We start from the raw sequence: 22644 nt of genomic DNA, 5'->3' as shown, positions 1-22644 counted from the left end.
GAGAGACTTGGTCTGGTCTGAAAGCCAATGAGAAACGGTTTCCTCTCAGTGTTCGGATAAGCTGGAAAAGCACAAGGCAGACTTCAGAAGACAGACTGCAGACATCTGCTGAGACAAATGTGTTATTGCTGTGGTTAAGCATACGCTTTCATGTATAATTACTTCTAATTAGACTAATAGGCCGTATTGTCTTTTGCCATGATTGAAAAGGTAATTGAGTTTCAGGCCTGGTATAATCCTTTTAAACCGGGAGAGGAATCCATAAGTCAAAGTGCTATGAAGGGCTTTAACACAGTAATGATGAGAATATTAATTAATATTATTGAAGCTGTTCCAGGTTCGATCATACCTGAATCATGTTCATTCACGAGGCTCTCAAATCTTTTGTCTCAATTTTTTGTTTTTGGAAAAGAAGATTGCACATGCACCGGGGATTTACCATCTCCAGATGCAAAATGTGCGTCTTAACCCCAAAGGGTTAAATGACAAATGAGTTGAAACGACCTTGTGCATACTAAATGAAACTGTTACACACTGTGAAATCAGCTCTCCCCGAGTGTCAGCCTATCATCTTGGCACGCGGCAGAGTTGATAGTCAGCACTGTTTAGCATGCTAAACCCATTCCCAGTCAAGCACAGTGTTGCACATGCCCCACTTGCTTTAAAAAATAATAATAAAAAGAGAAATGGATAAGGGAAAATGGCATTTGTGCGCCTGCAGTAGCAAGCTCTTTGTGCAGTGCAGAAGGGCAACAGGTGACAGCGTTCATTGCAGTATCACTCTATTCCCCAGACATTTCTCAGCTTATTTAACATATAGTACAGCAGACTGGTGTATTTTAGGCCACTGGAGGATGGATGTTAGTGTTGGTAATTTAAGGCATATGTTATTTTTCATCCTAGTAGGGGGTTTGTCCATTATCTTCACTCTCACAAAATACTGCAAGCCTGACCAATGTCCTTTCATTATTATTATCATCATTAGAATCCTGACAAAATGAAATGAGAGCAGAAAAAACACATTACCCAGCACATCGTTATTCTGAGTTCTTTTTTAACTGTAGCTAAAGGATGATAAATTCAGTACATACAAATTGGATTGAAGAAAAATGACTTTCATGATAAAATAGGATTAAAGTCCACCTTTAATGTCTACAAAAGAGGAAAACTACACATATAGTGAATGCACAGTTTATTTCTATGCATATTAACTTATTTTTTTTATCTCTGCCAGGTTCCCTTCCTTCTGTCAATATGCATTCGTATTCTTAAAAATACATATCAGAGTGTACATGAAGTATGCTACTGTATATACTAGTACAGCCTTTTGTAGACATTCTGAAATGAATAAATTATTTTTAATGAATTTGATGAATTATGATTTTTTTTTAAAAAGCAGGTTTGTTAATTACTATGCAGCAGTCCAACAAAGTTAAAATAGGTGTGTTATGCTGTAAGTGAAATTCATTTAAAGCATCAATGAGCCACTGGTTGCTTTGAAGAATTATCTTTAAAGCATGGGGCCTTTCTCAGTACAAATGAAAGTTAAAGAAAAATCACTTAAAGGTGTTTTTTTTTTAATTAACCTTACTCATAATGATGAGTAAAGTTACACAAAGCACTACACAAGTTCTCAGAAGTAGTTATATTCATAAAAGTCGGCTTGCTTAGTTGCAATGTAACTTTGAACTTGCCATTTGACACTAGTGACTCCTACTACATACTGTATATATAGAAATGTACACAAATTCACTTTAAACAAAAAAATATATATTTTATTCCATGGGATTGCCTTCCGTTCATAGTTCTACATAAATTGCTTACTTTGTTTGATGGAAATTAATATATTCCATTACATTGTTTATGGGTCACAACCAGTTGTTTATGAAATACAATTGTTAAAACAGATGTAGGAAAAATGATTATATAGATCATGTGTATCAGATCCATTACGATGCATTATTCATTAATCTTCATGGCTAGGGGCCAGAATTATCAGGATAACCTGTACCAGTTAACTGAAGCTATCAGACCATCATGTAGACATTTAAAAATATGTCTGTAAAATAAGGCTTTTTTAAGTACAATGTTTGGAATAAGCCAGTTGTAAAACTATTTCTACAGAGAGCAAACACAGTGTTTTCTGTACCCCTGCAGTCTCTGATTTGATTTTGGTGGAAGCACTTGCTGAAGATTTCTATAAGCTCCTTGTTAACTGTTGTTTTGTGGGGAGCTGTGCAGGAGATGCAAGGTATGGTTTGCAAGACAGTGGAGAATACTTAAGAGCTCAATGTGTTCTCCTTGATCAACTTTGCCTTCCTTTATTGATGGTGACATTATTTTGCCAACGATGTCACAAGTATCATGTCTTGTCACATAGTGACAGAAGCTCTTTATTCAGTTTCCTTTATTTGTTGCTGCACATCATGGCCTCATTAAGTCATTGTCAGCCCACAGGGCAAGATGCCTCCAGTCTGATTCCATTACTCACAGATCTCTGCCTGGCTATTACATAAATGAGTGTGAAAGTAGGGCCAAATATATTTGAAGGCTACCAACCAACCTGTTTTTTTTTGTTGTCAAGGTATATATTTTTCTCAGCAAAGCTGGTGAAATGTGCCTGTTTCAACAGGTCCAGAAGAAAAACAGTTGACAGAAGCTTGAGGGGAAAATGAAACAATGGAGGATGATTCTTGTACAGTAATCTGTAACCCAGGGGTTTTACATCTTTAGATAATTGATCACAATGATAGCGCAATGTTTTAAGGCAAAGATGACAATCTAACAGCCCTCTTTAGATTTTTGCAGCTGAGTCTGAACCTGTTGGTTTGCCTTTGATTTTTTTCATGCACTATCAATGTTTTCATTCCTGAAATAACCATACAACACATCCCTGGCATGGTGCTGCTCATTAGTTTATGTTCTGTTTGTTTGACTGATGCTTTTATTTGGGATGACTTGCAGCTAATCTCCATATAAGGCATCAATGCTGCAAAATAAACACTGCAGTGTTTCTGTAAAGTGATTTTTTATATTTGTAGGTGCAGCAGTAAGTTGTTCTTATTCCAGTGAGTGGTTTAAACCTTTAGATTGCACTTATTGGCCAGTATGTGGCTAAACCTGGCTTGGGTTGCAGGTTTAAACACCTTGAGAGTAAATCAGGAAACTGTTGAAGCATATCACATGCTATTGCTGCTGGCTTTATAGTTTTAACCCTCACATGTCAACCTTGAACAGCACTGGGAACCTCTTTTTCATCTGAAATGGTTAAATGGATATTGCTATCTGATCAGTCTCTACTCAGCCTTACTTGAAGGAGTACATTGTAGTTCAGGCTATGGACAGCATGTCTTGTCTTTATCCTGTGTGTGCAGTGAGTTGTGATGCATTGCAGTTCAGCATTTATATTCTCCCCAAGAGCAAAATCATCCACCCTTGAGACATTCTAGAATGTCCCTCACGTTCCTCAGTTCCGACCTTGATGTGCTCCAGAGAGCACTGTAAAACCCACTCTAGTTTATATTCACTAGGGATAGTCCCTCCATCCCTGACCCTCTGATCTCTACAGTATTGCTGGTGTATTTTTCACAAGCATCATGAGGATTCTATCCTGTGAAGTTAATACCAGTGCCAGTCCTTTGTCATCTTTTATTCAGCATCTACTTCTGAACTAAACATGTTATTTGAACATTCCTTTTGAACAAAGGGACTACTGTCTGTAGTAATAGTCCTAAGACCACCTATGTGTTCTCTCAGTACCTGTACTGCAGCTTAAAGGAGCCTCTGATTTGCTGTGAATTTCCCTGTCGTTTAGATTCCTGGAATCTCTATGATCAGTTCAGATCTTTATAATTCTTCTGTTGCTCCCTTTTTAGATTATGGACTGAAATAAAATAACTGTCCCAGGAAACAACATTATTTTATATAATGTTATTTATTTTTCTCAGCAAAGCTTTTGAAATGTGCTGTATATCAAAGTTTTCTTATTATTGACTCACAGAAAATATGATGGGATATCAGTGCTGAACATAGCATCGCTACACGACCTTTTCAACATGGTGAAATGCAGAATACCCCCCCTCACATACGTCCTACCACACAGCTTTTATACAGTAGCTCTTCTTCCAGTAGCTGAAAATCCTTCTTTTTTCTGAATAGCTCATTGGCAATTTGCAGTGCAGCAACCACAGAACACCTTTCAGAAAGCATGCAGTTTTCTAAGAATTAGAAAAGATTTTTCAAGACCACAAGATGGATATCCAGCTTTGATACTTTTGAGAACACTGTATTGTTTTTCCTGTTACAGTTTTTATTTTCCTGTTCTCATTTAATGAGACAAGCTGTGTTCTCCTTCTGTGTATCGTGTGAAAAACAATGCCATTAGCTGTTAAGTATGCTTTAGAAGTGATAAAGCAGATGAAGCTGGTGATCAAAGACTAATGTTCCACACTCTTTATGGGCCACACAAAGCTGTTGTCTTCTGTCTTCTTTCCTACTCTCTACATTCTCAATTTAAGTACCATTCTTCCAGGGAAAGAATAGGATGATTCTAGTAAATCCATTTTTAAGAGTTGCCTGTAGAACAGTTTTTATTGTTTCCATTAAGGTCTTAATTGTGTTTTCCGATTATGTAATATGGCACAAATCTTTTTGTTTCCAGAAGAAAATAATAGTTACTTTTATCATTTTTCTCCAAAGACCATCATGCTGCAGTATTATAGCTCTTCAGTTTCATGGCTTGACTGAAACTTGCTGACATATTTCATTTTGTAGTGTTGTGTCTTATGATATCTAATTTCAGGACTTATGATTTACTGGCAAGTCCTAAATTATACAAAAATACAAATTTGTTATTACAAATATATACAGGCTTCAATGAAGGCTATATTTTTCTTAAAGCAAGCAACATCACTATACTTAAGAACAGTACATTTGAAAATCGATGTTAAAACATTAGTGAACCAATTCACAGAAGCAGAAAGTCTCAAATTGTGGTCCATAGACCATAAGGTTACATACTATAATTATATCTGTAGATATCAAACCTATTATCTGAGCCCTTAAAATATTCTGTGTAAATTGGAGCTATCCAAGTGTTCTGTTATGTGGCTTATGAATTAAATTGGGTTTCTTCATGTATTCTTTACTTGAGTTTTTTTATGTTCCCTCAACAGCGAACATTATAAATTTCAAATCCTGGAGCTGCGTACTACAGTACCTACTGTACCTGCACCTAAGTGTTGTATCTTAAATTTTCTCTGACTTCCAAAGCATACAAATCAACAGGGTCTTACATTCAAAGACTTTAAGTTAATAATTTAAATATACTATATAACTATAATTTAAATGTTTTCTTTTAATTTTTAAATTTTACAATGATATACCTTAATAGGTTACACACGGGCACGCTACAAAACTAGAAACTTACATCCAGTTATCCATCTAAACGTACTGTATGTTTAAAAATTGTTAAAGGCAACAGATACTCTTTCAACACCTTTTTTCTTATATCACAAATATTCTTGCAAACACTCTATTAGTATAAAAATGCAGACAGAATTTGAAATAACCACTAATCTAAAGAATTTAGGTGTATGTTTAGTTGTTTTGCAGAAGCTGTTTTGGCAGGCATGATTGATTGGTGTAGTTCGTGAAATATATACAGAAATTAATGTATTTTATTTATTTTAGTAGAAATACATTGTAGTAAAATTTCTTCTTTTTTTAACTCTTCTTATTCTGTATATACTGTATTTTATAATGGAAACATCTCTGTTCTGATGTAAGCAGAATCCTGCTTGCGATCAAAGAGTCTTTCCAAGTTGTCTTGTCTTGTATTAAAGTTTGGCAAAATCTGATTCGATCTCCTCATGCAGATTAAGGAATTTCAGTCAATTCAGGTCCATCTTTACCATAGTGGGATGAGACTGTAGTGGATCTCATTCTGCTTTGACCCAAATGTAATAATCAAATTACACAGTAAAGATTACTAAGCTACAAGTAAGAGTGAGTTTAGAAATTGTTTTTTATTTGTATTTTATTCTATTTAAGACAACACTGGTGCTGTTCCTGGTATTGTGCAAAGCAGTGGAAATATATTTCAGTTTTTAGGCTTGGTCAATTAATTGTACACTTAAAATGCTGTGAAATGATACCATTTCAAGGATAATCAAATGTGTACATTGCATTTATTTTAGTTTTTGTCTTCTTAGAATGTGATACAATCATGAGCTGGTAACCTGTTAGTAAAAAAGTATTAATGTTTTTTTTAAGTACCCACCATATGGCACTGCAATACAAAAAACTGTAAAAAACTGTGGTAACTTTCATAATAATTTTGCTAAAAAAATACAACCTACTTAAGGTTTACAGCCCGGATAGGTTTTTTTATAATTTGTGTTTTCTTGTTTGAACCATTAATATTTGATTTTCCTGATGTGTTTTGCTGGATTCTATTTTTTCTACTCTGTTTGTTATTGAGTGACAGATATAGAAAAAGTAATTAAAAAACAACAGTGAATAATGTAAGAATATGACACAGGGATCTAAGGTTTTGGTGTTCTGCCAATAGGTTTCAGGTCTTTGTGTGACAGTTGTTTACTTTCCTTGTTTAATCCCTCCTAATCAGATTTAGAAATTCTCATTTTCAGTCATTTCTCTCAGTAGACATTTAACTACTGTAGCTCACGCTATGAGGCCAATTAACCACAAAGAATTGTGCGGAATTTCTGAAACAGAATCATGTAGATCTGTGGGAACTGGTACTGTAAGTGCAGATGACAATCATCACCTTTACATTCCCAAACAAAATAATACAGGAGCTGCAGAATTTAAATAGGTTGACAAGTGTCTTTGGCTGGTCTTCGCAGTTCAGTAGAGCTACAGTATGTATTTTTAAGTTAACGGAGGGAGGCTGGTGGAAGAGCAAGGTCAGTTCTAAGCAGATGGGAAGTGCAACCAGAGGTTAAGACATGCCTTCTGTCTCCAAAGCTGAGGGTGTTAAGGCTATTAATTGCAAACTAAAATGGAGCAGTGGAATCTGATTGCTTCTGATATAGTCCCCTGTGACTGCTTTTTCAAAGTCCCATAGACTTTAAATGGAATCCATGCCATTCTTTTGAAGTGGTTAAGTGCTTGCTTGAAGCCATTAGAGCAGTTTGCTATGATTTACAATAGATATTCGTACATTATGTCTAGCCCTTTGAATTAGTTTATTATCAGAACTTTATTGATTCTGCCCAGAATAACAATTTAACCTTTTTTTTTCTGTAATATTTGTCATTAACTGTTCTGTCGTATAGTATCACTGGAGTAAATACATTGTTTTAAGAAAAAATAAAATGGCTTTTTTAAATAAAAATGCTATTGTAAGGACTAAAATGGACTTGTTTCTGTTGTAGTGTACTAATGCACATTATTTCCAAAATGATAGTCTATATCTATCCTTTTTTATTTTGGTGTATGGAAGACACTGGTAGTGGTGGTGGGGAGGGGCTGGTCATGAAAATGCTACTGTTGACATTAGAGGGCAATACCAAATTCCACCATGTACATGTAAGTTCTCAACAGTACAGATGACAATCCAAATAGCTGCTTAGGAACCTTTGCATCATCATTTGCATTGTGTTTCCTCTTCTCAACAAAGATTTTTGCAACTTAGAGTGGAGAGAGTACTTCATTCAGTCATGTTATTGATTCTGGCATTTCAACATGCTATCATGCAGTGATCTATTGTAGTATATCATCTTTCTACTGTACCTCTTTCTGCTTGTTTTTCACTACCTGTTTCTCCCAATTAAAGCACTTTTCAAAGAAGAGTTAAGAAGAAAATCGAAAATCCTACAGCTGCTACAGTTAATAAATTGTAGTCTAAACAAGTCAGACTTTGAGTACATTTACAGACTCAGCAACAATCCTGCATGTTTCCTACTGTGCTAGTTATTATTCTTTCTGCTGTAAGAATGCTGCCAAAAAGCCCTCTCTTGCATTAATGTTTATGTAGAATTATCATAATACCTACAGTATGCCACACAATTTTAAAATTTTATATTACAAGTGTAAAATGGGCCTTTTACTATTCAGTTCTGAGCATAAATTCGGCAGTATACTACAGTATAATTAAAATGGCATAGTGTCTGCAGGATAGAATCATTCTTTTTCAAAACGTTCATTTTGGAAATCATACTTTTTCTGAAGTATTTCAGTTGCATAATGTTCTTTTTAACAATCACACACAGAGAGATGAGGTACAGACATCTAGGAATAATGCTTCCTAGGGTTGCCTTTGTGTTTGATGCATTATTTAACCTAACAGTGATATAAGAATAAAGCAATCATTAAACTCACCTAGAATTGGCGAAGAACATCTAAACTTTTAGTGTTTGTTAGTATTCTGGTCTTTCCATTTATGTCCTGATTGTTAAGCATATAACCTTGTTCACATACATTGTTATTTTGCTTTAATATCATTTATTTAAGTGTAATAAAGGCAGATCCATTATGTTTTAATGGGAGTATAGAGGATCTTGTTAATGGCCTTTAGACAGTAGGTTACGTGGGTGCACATGATCGATACAGGGTTAAACACACAAAAACAGCGTTGTCAGAGATGAGATTACTTACATTAGGTCAACATGATGTCTTATTCATCTAGATGGATCACTGGCCTTGAAATCTGATTGTATTCTTGCATGCTTGTTTTTAGAATCATTTCTATTTCTCCTTTCTTTCTTTCTTCATTCTTGATCGTGTGCATCTTGGGGTTTTTCTAAAGGCTCATGTTTGTGAATTACTGTATATGAAGTGCATTGCATCATCTGTCACGGTCTTTGCGAAGAAAGACAGATGTGAACAATATATGTCAATGAATTTAGCATTTGTTCCACATTTTTTAATTGATTGAATAATACATATCTCCAGTTGACATTCCACCAGTAGGCATTTGTCCTCATCTAGAGGAACCATCTTTTCATGTTGTGATGGCTAAGTATACTGGCTCATAGGTGGTGTGTAGGCTAGCACACAGCAGCTGGGGTGCGGCCCTGTGCTTCAATTGATTTTAATGCACTGCACATCACTTGTGCTGACACAATAAATCTTATTTAATTTTAGATTCAAGCATTACACCGAAAGATATTATGCTTTGGAGTACATCACTTCATAGTGTGTCCTGAATCTTAACTTCTAGTGTTAGAAACTAAGATGGCTGAGCTAGAGGCCCTGTGTATCAAGGCAAGACTAGCAAGGGAAATTAAATATGCACAACTGCTAAAGATCTACTGGTCCTAAGCTTAACTTTTGTCTAGGGAATGAGCTGGATTGAATATCTATATACATGTATAAAGTGAAAATATTCACTATCTGCAGCATTTTGACAGATATAGTTCTAACATGGTGTCCCTGCTTGCTAATAACGTTTCATATGGTAATTGGTATAAATCTGAAATACAATAACTGCATTGAAGCATGGTACTGAGTACTTGCAAATTATATACAGTAATGAATTTTAAAAAAATCACAAAAGTGCTTTCTCTTGCCAAGTGCTTTCAAAGGTACACCTTTTTTATGCTGTTTTTCCTTGGTTTTGCTTTCCATTCGGGCTAAACACTACAGCAGTGCATTCTGAAAGCCACTATATATTTGTGTGTGACCTTGTGGGCGGTTTGGTGGCTCTGGGGAAAAGGATCTGCACCTGTGGCTGGAAGGTTGCTGTTTCAAATCCCACAGCTGGCCAAGGAATCCTACTCCGTTGGGCCCCTAACTAAGCAAGGCCCTTAACCCCAGCTGCTCCAGGGGTGTGGATAAATGGCTGACCCTGTGCTCTGACCCAAGGCTTCTCTCTCCCTGTTTGTGTGCCTGAGCATCTTATGGAGAGCAAGGGTATGTGAAAAGAAAAAATCCTAATGCAAGAAATTGTATATGACTAATAAAGTGATCTTATCTTATTGTTCTTGTACTCTTATACTTATATCTTATACTTTCAATCACTGCTAGAAATCACCGTGCTTAGGCTGTGTCAAACTTCACTTTTGCTGTGCTTCTCTATGCCAACAGTCCAAGCATGGCTTTTAATTGCAGCATTTGTCTAACGCTATGAAGGCCATGTGAGCCTTGCAATTATATCCTTAATCGACTTATTACTTCCATAACGTGATCCATAATTTCCAGCATTTCTCTGCCGGCAGGGTCACTTAAACTACATACTGTAGCATGGCTTTGCTATAGGACTGAACCATTAACCATGTCACGTACTATAAAATGCCCTTTGGAATGGGAAATCCCAGTAAATCAGGAATTCAGTGCTTTTTCATTCCCTCTTTAGGGAAATGGACTTAGTGCCTTTGTATAAAATGAAGAAGTTTTATAATGCACATAATAGTTTCAGTGTAAAAGATAATGAATAGGTATTTCATAATAGGAGCACATAAATGAATTTGTGATTCATTGGTATCTTTTGGCTTGTAAAATGGTAAAATATTAATTTTCTCCCAAATGTCTCTGAAGGCTTTTTTTGAAGGTTTTCTAATCTTTAAAGATTGCCCCCATCAATTTTCCAAGACTACTTAATAGATGCTAATAAATGTCAAGTCTTAGGAGAACGGGATCAGAGAATCTGTGGACTGAATGCTTTATCTGGGACTCGAACTTAAGAGCAGTCCTCTATTGATCTTATTAATGGGGGGAAATGGAAATCATTTTCAATCTCTTGTGAAAACACATTTCCCGGCATCCATGTTTCGCAGTACTTAGTATTTAGGGGTTCCCTTTTTTGAAGAAAGTAATGAAAAAAAAAACAGGATTCAAGATTCAAAACTTTATTTCAATGTTGATAAAGTTGACTGGAATTTGCCCCAGTTCAGCCCACATAAAAATTACTAAAATATTGCATATTACACTTACACATGCACAGTACACGTTATTCATTCAGTTAAAATGCAAAATTTAAAATTTTAGAGTCTATTTTAATGCTCATTTGTTTTGTATTTGTTCTTTTTATATTCCAATATAAACATAATAGAAATTGGTTCAATTTGTACTTTATTATGCGTTTATTATGCTATATAACGTAACATTATCCTTGCAAAAACAGATCTCGACAGCTGAACAATATATAAAGAATTTTATTATAATGCAATGTGATTCTGACCATCCATCTGTGATCACAAGGACTGCCCTTTACCTTAGTGAGGAGCGTGAAAACCAGAGCCTATTTATGAAACACAGAACAGAATGCAGGACTGAGAGCACTTGATGCCTCTCCTTCCAAATTAAACTAAAGGGACAATTTCAGCCACCGATTCATGTTCTCCATTTTGAATCAAAAACCTAAAAACAAACTGTGAAATTGCATTTATGGCTTTCAAGGTATTTTATATGTGGGTTACGTTTTAATAAATATCAACAAAACATTTTGCTTCAGTATAAAGAGGGTGGTGAATATCAGATTAGTCCTTGTCAGAATACCTGTCAGGATTATTGGTATTCAAAGATTCTGTATTAGCTAATTACCATTAGTATAATTTGGGAATTAGAAAAATGTATCCAAAAATAAAAAGGATAGATGTAGTCTATCATTTTGGAAATAATGTGCACTCAAACAGCAATAACGGGCCAAATTCTCTTATTGCAAAACTGTACGGTTATCTGAGGTGTTTTAAACTAGGAATTGACTTTCTAATAGAATTGCAAGGAATAATAATGACAAAAGACTGCAGATACATTACAGAGCATGAAATTTCGTAAATAATAGCTTAAAATTAAATGTTAGCTAGATTTCTGCAAAAGTAAGAGTGCAAAAGAACACTATGAAATAATTAAAGGCTGACCTCGTCTCTTTGTCTTATACATATAATGGAAGTACTGCATAGTCTACTTGACTGTTTAATTGACAAGAAGTAATGAACAGAAATGTCTACATAATTAAATGATTCTGTGTTAATTTTCAGGACAATAGGAACTTGCTCATGCCTGCCTTAATTGCCCTAATTGTCTATTCTGTCATTACAATGAGACGATGTGCCCTTTCGCTGTCTCATGGAAATGAATTCCCCATAGTCTGTCCACTGGCTAACAGAACTTGATTTTTGACCCTATCATAACAAAAGAGATGTAAAGGCTTTAAAAATTAAAACAAAATCTATTCAATCCTGATGGCTTTGAAAGCACAGTAATGATTTATGAATTAAATGCTTAATGTATATCTCTCTCTGGGGACAGGTACATTTTAGGGCAGCTGAAAGTTTTTTTCTTACTTCTTCCTAAAAACACACTTTGCAGGAAGGAAAATGATCATATTATAATCTTAATTTTCAAGACAAAGATCTGTAATCTCTAACTTCATGCTAATTTTCTTTAGCATAAGTGTGATATCATGGCAGGTGGGTCAAGTTTTGGCTCAGCTATGGTAGTTTGTTACACCTTATATAGAGTAGTTCATGTGCATGGCAGATTTTGACAAGTACAATTGTTGACTCTTATGCTTACCATGGGAAATGACAAAACTTTAAATATCCTTCCTTAGAGTTCATTATTCTCAGTTATACTCTATCATAGTATATATGGTAGTATAGTATCTCTATCAATTGTTGATCTCTATCAATTCAACATAAAATAGTACACTATGGAAGAAATTATAGAAGCTTGCTTTTCTGCTGTCTCTGTGGATTAATCATATAAAATCAGTCCTTGAGTCCTGAAGAAAATTAGCAGGTTTATACGTCTTATAAATATACCTGTGCTAAAAAAAGTCCTTCTTGTATTTGTTTTGACTTAACAGTACAGTACATAGGGCATGGCCACCATTGCCTCTGTAGGCTCTGTGAAAGTGAGGTTTTGTCAGTCCCTACAGGAAAGCTTGGAGATCAGTCGTGTGCTCTTCTCTTTATTTATAGTTATGAGGATGACAGTGGATGGGGGCCTAATGTAATGGATGACGAAGGACTCTGGTTTATTGACTGAAATACTCAGCTTTCTGTTTCCAGCACAGTGAATTAACACTGTTATTATGCTTTAATGGACAGGCGAAGACAGCCACTATTGAACAGGCTAATGTTTGCTGGTTTTCCAGAGGACACTGAGGTCTTGAATATAGTAATTTCCTCATTCACCGTGGCCTGAGCCCTAAACGGATTATAGTCTTCTTAATCAGCTTGCTTAAGGGCCCTGTCCTTTTCTTTCAGGTAGAACTTAACTAGTATAAGAAGTTTTATTTTTACTTACAGTGATCTGTATATTTACTCATATGTTACTAAGAGGGAACTGGGGTGGGCGCCACAAATGTGAACATGTAGGAATCATATTCCTGCAATAGTATTCAAAAATAACTTCATCAGACTATATCTGGGTGCCTGGGAAGTATTACTCTCCTTAAATACAAGTTCATTTTTGTGCTGAAATTAACTGTGGTATTGAAAAGGCATTGAGGTAAGATTTGGGGTATAGGATATACTGTACAGTAGGTTAATGTTATGCTGCTATAACCAGAAGTCAATTAGGAAAACTGTGTTTTAAGCCTTTAAAAAAATCGAGTGGAAGAGAAGAAATGCAAGAGAAGTTCATAATTTCCGTTTTAAATTTATTTTTTTTAATGACTGGAGAGATTATTAGTTGGAGTGTTAAAAGGGCATTGAGGTGAGAGCTGAGGTGAGCTAGGGTTAGGAAAACAGGAAGGTTGTTAAGAAAATTATTGTTGATGTTGTGTTTAAAAGATGATTGTATGAGGTCAAGATTAATCTCTGCTTAAAACTTTGATGTGTCCATATTAAGCTACTAGCTCCTGTTAGACTCACTACTACTGTATATCTAGGCTAAAACCTAGATATACAGTAGGCTAAAACCTAGATATACAGTGCCGTACCTAACTTCATCTTATAATTTACAGTATGTGTCCACATTCGGGTACTGGATACTCTTAGACCTCATACTATACCTAGAAAACTAGCAATGCAGGACCAAAATACCATTTTACATGTAGTAGTATTGACAGAAAAATGCAATCATTTCTTTGAGGAATCCTTATAGTAACCCGAGAAAAAAACTGTAAAATTGCCCAGATTCAAACAATATCTTGACCCTTTAGTCTATTGGTTACTAGTTTTCAATCGACTCAATCGAATTTCAAAAGCCAGAGAATATCTTGTTCTTTGGAAAGTATTATTTTCTGTCCTAGAAGTGGATTTTAACTGAAATTGAGGATTGTGTTGAAAAGACTCCAAGAACATTTCGAACCTAGCATAAGCTAGTTAGTATTAGGGAAACCACACGGTTGTAAGCAGAACTTTTAGTTGTGTTTTAAATGCTGAAAATAAGAGTGTGAGCTCCAGATTGTTAATTGCTTGAAACTTTGATATGTGCCCATTTTAAGGGGGATCTGTCTTTTTAAGCCTAAGGTTGTACCCAGTCCAATTATTCTATCCAAATTCTAGCCTACTCAGTAGATTCAGTAAATTAATATACTTAATGTCAAAGTTAAGGTAAAAAATGCGTAAGTAATCATAGTTAAATCTCGAGCATTGCTAAATAAGTCCTTTCAGAAACCTAGAAATACCTAAGTTTCAATTAATATCTCAATCATTAGCTTTGGGTTCTAGTTTTGACACAAATTATTTTATTGTTAATGCTCATGTATTCCACAGCCCTTTTCGCACCCTTTATCAGTTCATCTTGCTTGCTGTAATGTCCATTTTCATATTGAATTTTAGGATTCCTTATGTATAGGTGACTTTTGCTCTTCTACCTGCAGGACACAGAGATACTGAACACGGCCGTGCTGACGGGGAAGACGGTGGCAGTGCCGGTGAAAGTGGTGTCAGTCGGAGAGGACAGCGCGGTGACCGATGTGTCCGAATCTGTGGAGTGTCACTCTGCAGATGAGGATGTGGTGAAGGTTCGTATAGTGCACTCCAAAGAAGAGTTTGCAGCCTGTGCAACAGAAGTAAAAAATATCAAAGGTTAGAAGAAAACGTCACTGAGACGGGGATTCCCAACTGGGGCATCAGTCAGTCTGCAAAACCTGTTTTTGTTTTTTCTTCTGTTCAGATAGACGAGTTTTCTAAAAATTCTACATTTTCTTAAAAACCTGAATAGAATTTCATTTACTGCACGTATCCGCAAGGCACTTTCTTTTCAACTTTGCTTTCCTGCAAAACTTTTTGAAATAACCACCAAGACAGAATTAAGATTTCACAAAGTTTGCTGCCCTATTAACCCCACTTCAACGCAAGTGACAGGCTCTGAGAAAGGAATATTCTAATTCCTTACGGATTTAATTATCTGCTGAACACTTCAATACACTGTGTCAGTCTGATGATGTAACTTAAAAAAGAAGAAGAGAAAACCCTAGATTTTATGAGTCTGTCAAACGTATTACAAGTACAAAGGGAGTTAAGTTTTTAGTACTGCATATCAGCTGTGAGTAGAATTAGCAAGGTGATTGATGTATTGGCTTTCTGTTGTCGTTTCTTTTCTTCTTGAAGTGTCACTTCTAGTCAGTCTGCAGTGCTCACTGTAACACGTCTTTAATTAAGCCAAAATTAAATGCTAAGGAAAAAATAAGCACCCGCTCCTGCAGTAATTCGATACTCAAAGAAGAGAATGATGGTCTTCCATCTCTGCGTGGCATTTTGCATTGTCAGCTGGGTGAGTTGCGAATTACCACAGAATAGACACAGCAAAGGCCATTTAAAAGGAGCTGACACTACAAGGGACACTTTTTTGTCTCTTCCAATTTGCATTTCTCAGTACTTGTATGTCAGGAGAAGCAGTGGTGTAGCCAACATTGTAAAGCCAATAGCTTTCATTCTTCCACCTTTGTTTTCTTCCTTTTCTGTATACTAGAGCTCTGTGATCTTTTTTTAGGTGAAACAAGTTATCCTTTCTAAATTTGTTCACTTGTGCTATAAATTGCAATAGATCTTATCCGTTTCCATGACAAATGTACTGTAGAACTGGGAGAATAACGAAGGACACCTTATCCTGAGTGGGCAGAAATTCCTTTAGGTGTAGGAATGTACTGTAGCATTTGGTTATTTGATTGTTCTTTTTAAAATTGCATATCAATTATATCCATATTGTTAACTTAAACATACAGTAGCACAGTTAAATTAGCGGTAGCTGCCATAGAGCTGGGAAAAAAATGGAGTAGGTATTTTTTTTGAGGTAGGTGTGAAAAGGCTTAATATTTTTATATACATTAGTAGATGTTTTTTTTCTTATTTTAGAAGAAAACACCCCTAATGGCACTTGAGAGAATAAGGCTTTTACAATTCCCACCTCAATTTCCTAAAATGTATTTCAACGTTTTTATCCTCGATGTTAATGAAAAACATTATGTTGCTTCAGTTTTCCACTGGGATTTCAGTATGCTGTTTTTTGCACATAAACAAAATCCATTATCTGCTTAGCACATGATGCTTTGATACTACCAAGGGTTTTAGTATTATATAATTTCACATTTCAGACAACAAACTTAATCTTGTACTTGTGGTAGTTTGAATGTACAGCGTTATGTTTGCTTTTAGAAATCAAGCTCTTTTAGTGGGTTGTTCAGTTAAAACACTACTGAGTGGATGAACTCAAGCTAACTCCTTCCTCCTTGGAGAGAAGTCAACACACATGAAGTGAGGGAATTTAAAGATCACTGTTCAGAAAGGTAAAGAAGAGAGTCAGATACAAATAAGCTCTGCAGGGCTGTCAGATTCTGTCTTCGTTTGTTGTAGGACAGGCTCAGATTATTGATGTAAACTGACATTAATATCCTTTGGGGTAGGATGCTGCCTGTTAAATAAACACCAAGTGACATTTAGCCTGAATAATTAATTGTACCAACTTATCCTTTATTATTTAGAATTGAGATTAATGTTTCTTTAAAAGGGTTACTTTAAGTAGTATGTTTACTTCTTCAATCTAATCCCACAACCTCTCAATCATAATCATAAATGAACAAAATTGAAAAGCCTGTGAGTGATGACTTTCAAGGTAAAGAGGAATGCTATATGAATTTATGTTGCACACTTTATTTTCAATGCTGTTTCTGTTCATTAAGGCAATAGAAGGTCTTCAAATATGTATGTCTTTTTAAAAAAGATTTGTGTTCAGTATTCCTTTGCATCTCAGTATTCTTTTAGGACTTCATTGATGCTTTGTCTCATTGACCAGACGTCCTAGCCCACATCGTTCACCCTCCTTCATCCCATCCTGTTTGTCATAGTTATTATTCCACTGGTGACTGATAATTCACTGGTGAATGACTAATACGGTCTATTCACACTTGATGCTTTCCTGCTGCTGTTGAGCTTTAACATTTTAAACACTGAACATTATCCTGCATCCATTATTAATGCTCAGTGTATGGCTATTCCTCTGCTTACCAAGGAAGCTCCATTTATTCAGCTAGCACTGCATGCTGTGAATATTCTGATTGACCCAACACTGTTCACACGAGAGAGCAATTAAGTGAAGAGACTGCTGGAACTGGAAGGCAGCCCAGAATGATTTTCAGTGTGGTGGCGCCAGCTTCTTCAATGGAGCTTTCTATACAAGCCCAGCCAGGTCTTTCTTTATCAGCGATCTGGAGATGGTAGTGGGCTCTTGCAAACACAAACACTAAAAGATGGCTTCGCCGGGTAAACCTAGGCTTTCTTTTTCTATTTAACATCTGAAATGCGTGTTAAATCACATAGGATAGAAGGATTTTCAATAAAAGCCAAAATCAAGTAAAAGTCTTGTACAGACAAAATGCCCTTCTTTCCACTAAGTTTCAAAAACCATCATAGTCATAGTCTATATACAGTATGCCTGGCTCATTTCTCACTCTTTTAAGATCACATCTTAGTTGTTTGGTCCAGATTGTGCTTTTATATGCTTCTAACAAAGTCACAACAATGCTTTATGCAGTGCTACTGGTGAAAGTTTAGTGTAACTTGATTAGGTACCAAATAAATTTCGTGTTCATGTTTCTGTATGCACTGTATGCAGTAGCTGGGAGCACTGTATTTTAATTTCAGAACTATACCCAAAGAGGTTTTGTGTGTCACTGTGATCAGAACTGAACTTCGGCTTGACTTTGGTTAAACAAACATTCTAACTCCAGACAACTCAAAAGGTTTCAAGGTGTAAAAAAGCTTTTTACATGTAACATTGATTTCTATTTCCTGCAATTGACTTCAATTCTAAATTTAAAACAGTTATTGCATCTGTATGTTCTCAGACTTCTAGTATCACACATGTTTACTCATTTTATTTAGTTGTTATGCAGTCATGCTGATTGGAGTTAGCCTAAAATATACAGTATGTCAACCAATGTGAAGTGGTAAGATTGGTTCTCATATCAGGCTAAACTGACAAAACCATTTTTACTTTTTCACTGTTCTTTTAAGAAGGTGAGGAACTATCCAGTCATATTGATCTTAATACTAGTTTCAGTTTTGTTTTTCAAATATTAACATCTCGTTTGACTTTCATTTCTGCTACAAGAATAAACAATACTTCCTCCTAATTTGCTAGTTGCACTTCCTACTTCCTCCCAAGACTCCAGAAAGTGAAAAGTAAGAAATGGAACGGAGAATGATAGCAATTCTTTAGTATTGCTCTGTTTAAAATGTGAGAACATACTGTAGCAATAAACCTACTACCAATTTAATCAATTTCCCTTTGGGATCAATAAAGTCTTATCTATCTATCTATAAGGAATAATGCATATAATTAAGATCTATTTTGGGTAATACACAGTGCCGTTTATTGCTTACTATGGTTTGAATACCCTCATACTAAAATAATTTGTAAGTATAACAGGTCCTGTATACAGTATTCTATGCAGTTAGTATTACACTATATGAAAAACTCATACCTTTTAAAGTGAATCAAATTCATTGTTGAAATGAAAATCATTTGTTGTTTTATAATCATATGAAATATTGATGTCAAAGCATCTGAGTGTTTTTGTTAAATGTGGATAGATTTTATTACAAAGTTGCAAGAGATTGTGTGCCGTTTTAAGGTTCTCCCCAGCTTGAACTATTAGATAATAAGCATGGCTTCTGGAGAACAAATCTATTGTTTATCATTAAGACAGAATGGGGAGCAATATAAATCATTTATGATATCTAAAACTGTGAGAATAATGGAGAAAAGTCACCAGAAAGTTATGTCTGGCTTAGCTATTTAGATTTTCAACATTGAGTATGCATGCTCTAATTAACACAAGACACTTCCTAGTCGCCTTAAACAGGACACATGGAAAATCAATTTTCATGACAGTGGATAATAAAACAGAATGTGAAATATTTGTTCTCATCAGCCTTTTAGACAGCTAAAGAAACTCGGAATGAAGAAAATATTTTGCCAATACAAAATGGTTTATAATACAGTTAATCTGAATTCTTTAAATACATTATAAATACTGTGTATATAATGAAGAGTGTTGTAAACAGAATGTAAACCATTATTTTGGCAATTCAGGAGACTGCAATAACCCAAACAAATGAAGAATCCATGCATAAAGAGAGAGACTGAAAAGTTACATATTGTTTTGTATATATTCAGCTATTTGTGATATTTCATAGTAAGACAGAGATTTTTTTGACATTTCTTTTAGCATTATTTCTGATTTCATGTCAGAGATGCAGTACTCTGAAACAACTAATAGTACAGAAAGTAATACTTTGACCTTATAGCTTGGTGAACTGTCCGACATACACTTTCACTGCTTATGCTTGTACAGTGAGAATTATGTTACTCCTGCTTGTACTATAAAGCACTGAATAAGCAACACCATAAAACTTAATTTAACTATTAAACAGGAATTAATTATTTAACATTAGGGTCAGTCGATGTTAACCCAACCTGAGTTCTGTGAGGTCAACACTTGAAATAATTGAACAATACCTTTGCAATGCTGTGAAAAACCATGTACTGTAGGTATAAGCACTATGCACAATTTATAATTTTATGTATTTATTTATAAAGCATTTTATACTTTCTCTTGTTTTTTTTAGTTAAAGCTAATATTTGTGTACATAAGTAAACTACCATACATGTTTATGGTTCATATTTGGGGTTGTATTAAAGTCTGATGAAGATAGATTACAGAGATAAGTATTTTACCACAAGTCTTCAAGTCTTCCATACAGCAAGTCCAATAAATATCAGTTAGCCATGTGCGCCACGAAGGGTTTCAGTTACGAACAGATGCTAGAATTTTGAAAGAGATATTTTATTACTTTAAAAGGAAGTTTGAAATTACTGAATGGATGAAAAAAAAAATATTTCAAGCCCCCACCGCCACAGGCTGTTTTGCATTTTGATTTCTGTTAAGCACCTACCTGGATGTCTGTAGTGGAGTGTTCATTGGATTACTAACCAATGGCAATGTCAAGGCAAAGACAGGAAAAAGGATGGTGACCCCCTCCTCCAAATGCTCTTCTAACAGGGAACCCCACCCTTCACAGTGAAGATGATTGGAGCCCCCCAGAAATTAAAGATATGAAGCAGACCCTCACCCCAAAAACTGAAAAGGACACAATAGGGGGCAAAGGTTGTAACTCAGCAAATCTTGATTACTACTTTTAAATAATTTGACTTATTTCACATCTGACCAGTGCCTTCCACTACACAAAATATACCGTATGCAAGAGGCAGAGAATTTCCTAGATTCTGGCTGATTTGACAAGGAAGGAAGACCCAATAGCATGTATGTTTGACTGAAGGCTGTGGAAATTCTACACACTATCAGTTGTTATTGATTGTTTATAGTAGGATTGTTCAAACCTGGTCCCGGAGGGCCTCAGTCCAGCAGGTTTTGTATGCCATTTTAAATCATTAGTGCTTTAGGAAGTGTGAAAAAGCTGTTCAAGCCATCCAAATAATAAAAATAATAAATAATGAAAATACACATATGAGAGCTGAACTGAAACAAAGCTGAGGCCAGAACTTGACTTCCTTGGCTGAAAGAATGAGGTAGTAGTATTAAGAAAATGAATAAGTAAGGAAATAGAAAGTACCATTGTTTTTTTCCCTTAAATGTATCCGCTTTTTTGTGTCAGATTTTGGGAGTTGCAACAAATCTGAGAACATCTGCGCACCAAAATACACATCTGAGTATTTAAAACTTGGGGAACATCCCCTGACAGGAGAACTGTGTGTCAGTAGGAGAAATAAAAGTTTGCTCCACCGAAGTGACTAGCTCAGTTGATGTAGTCTGTGGACTGGTTAATTGCTTCTGTCAAGCTGACTCTATGTTTAACACATAGACAGGCCCACCTTCATGCTTTATAATCTTATCTCTCATATCTTGTGTTGATTGTATCTGTCTGGTGTGTCATTAATTTCCAGGGCAGCTCCAGAGACAGCCTTAATGTCTTTGGTAAGTATTCTCCTGTTAGCTGCTTAATGTGTCTGATTAATGCGACACGAGATTTACAGAGACATTTATGATACCTTAAGGAATGGATATGACAATGAGTTTATAACTCAGAGTGGAGTCATACCTATCCTGTCCTTTCTCATGCTTTTATTAAAGTAGATTTTCCTATTTCTGAGAACAGAGTAGTCAATGGAATGTCTCTGTAAATCAGAGTATTGATCAACAAAGAAATTATTAATACAGCTACTCCAAGGCTAAAGCAAAGTATGTCCTTCTCTATTGTGGGAGCAATGTAGAAAATTCTGGCTTAATTTTTAGAGTCCTTTTTATTTGTAATACTGCAGTGCTATTCATTGAAAATTGCAGGCATTCTGAATAGATTAGGATACTATATCATAGCATGGAATTAATTCTCAGAAAACTACCACAATGACGTATGGCTTGTTAATCAGTCTTAAAGATTTTAATGTATTCTAGCCTGTTGAGAACATCTTTCCTTGGCTCAGAGTGGGGAGTCCTGATGCATGTTCAGTGATATAATGAGATGTGAATCTAAGAGGGTTCTGTTGCAATGAATTTTTTAAACAACTTATCACACATCAGTACAATTTAATTAACCAGACAGATCTTTCAGCTCTTGGAATGTCACAGATGTTTGTATTTTTTTTTTCCTTTCAACTGGATAACATTTTCTGGCATTGGGTACAGTGTAATTTTGATTGTTTAACATCTTGACTTCTCTGTTAAATGCATGTGAAGAAATTCTACTTCATGTTGACTGTAATTCTACCATTAACGATTTGACAGAATAATAAATCAGAGGACACATCTTAGAGCTATTGATTAAGGTGCTTATACTTAACATGAACTGCAACAGCCTGCATGTGTAATGGATGAAATACTGTATTTTGAAAAGCATGTTTTAATTGATTAGATTTAAAAGTAACTTAATATTAGACTATGCACACTAAATAATGGACTGACTAACAGAAATCATTTTGTTCCCAAGGCACAAATTATAATTGGAGGTGCATTATGTAGATCCAGAGCAGGTTTTTTTTGTGTGTGACTAACTTTAATGATTTGAGTGTGAACTTCAAAGGAATAAGTAAAGGTCAATTCCATGCTAAAAAGACAAAAAAGATGAAAACAATATTTTGGCTGTGGAGCCTACCACTGTCACGTAAACATGACACCAAAGCTGAAACAATGTTCTCATGTTTTTCCTTCTTTTCAGCATGTAAATTAATTTCTACCTTTAGCTTTAATGATACCCAACATTTTAC

At 35.3% G+C, this 22644-nt stretch overlaps 1 protein-coding gene across 1 annotated transcript in view; it reads left to right on the top strand.

Annotated features, from left to right (window-relative positions):
• Nucleotides 1-22644, top strand: part of si:dkeyp-14d3.1 (transmembrane protein 132C) — a 168999-nt gene that overhangs the window by 129348 nt on the left and 17007 nt on the right. The window contains exon 5 of the mRNA XM_069182184.1: nucleotides 14741-14884. Coding sequence (XP_069038285.1) covers nucleotides 14741-14884 — 144 coding nt within the window. The remainder of the gene's footprint in view (nucleotides 1-14740; nucleotides 14885-22644) is intronic.

This window comes from Lepisosteus oculatus, chromosome 22 (assembly GCF_040954835.1).
Source record: "Lepisosteus oculatus isolate fLepOcu1 chromosome 22, fLepOcu1.hap2, whole genome shotgun sequence".
NCBI classification, from domain to species: domain Eukaryota; kingdom Metazoa; phylum Chordata; class Actinopteri; order Semionotiformes; family Lepisosteidae; genus Lepisosteus; species Lepisosteus oculatus.
This window is presented reverse-complemented; position numbering and strand designations above follow the sequence as displayed.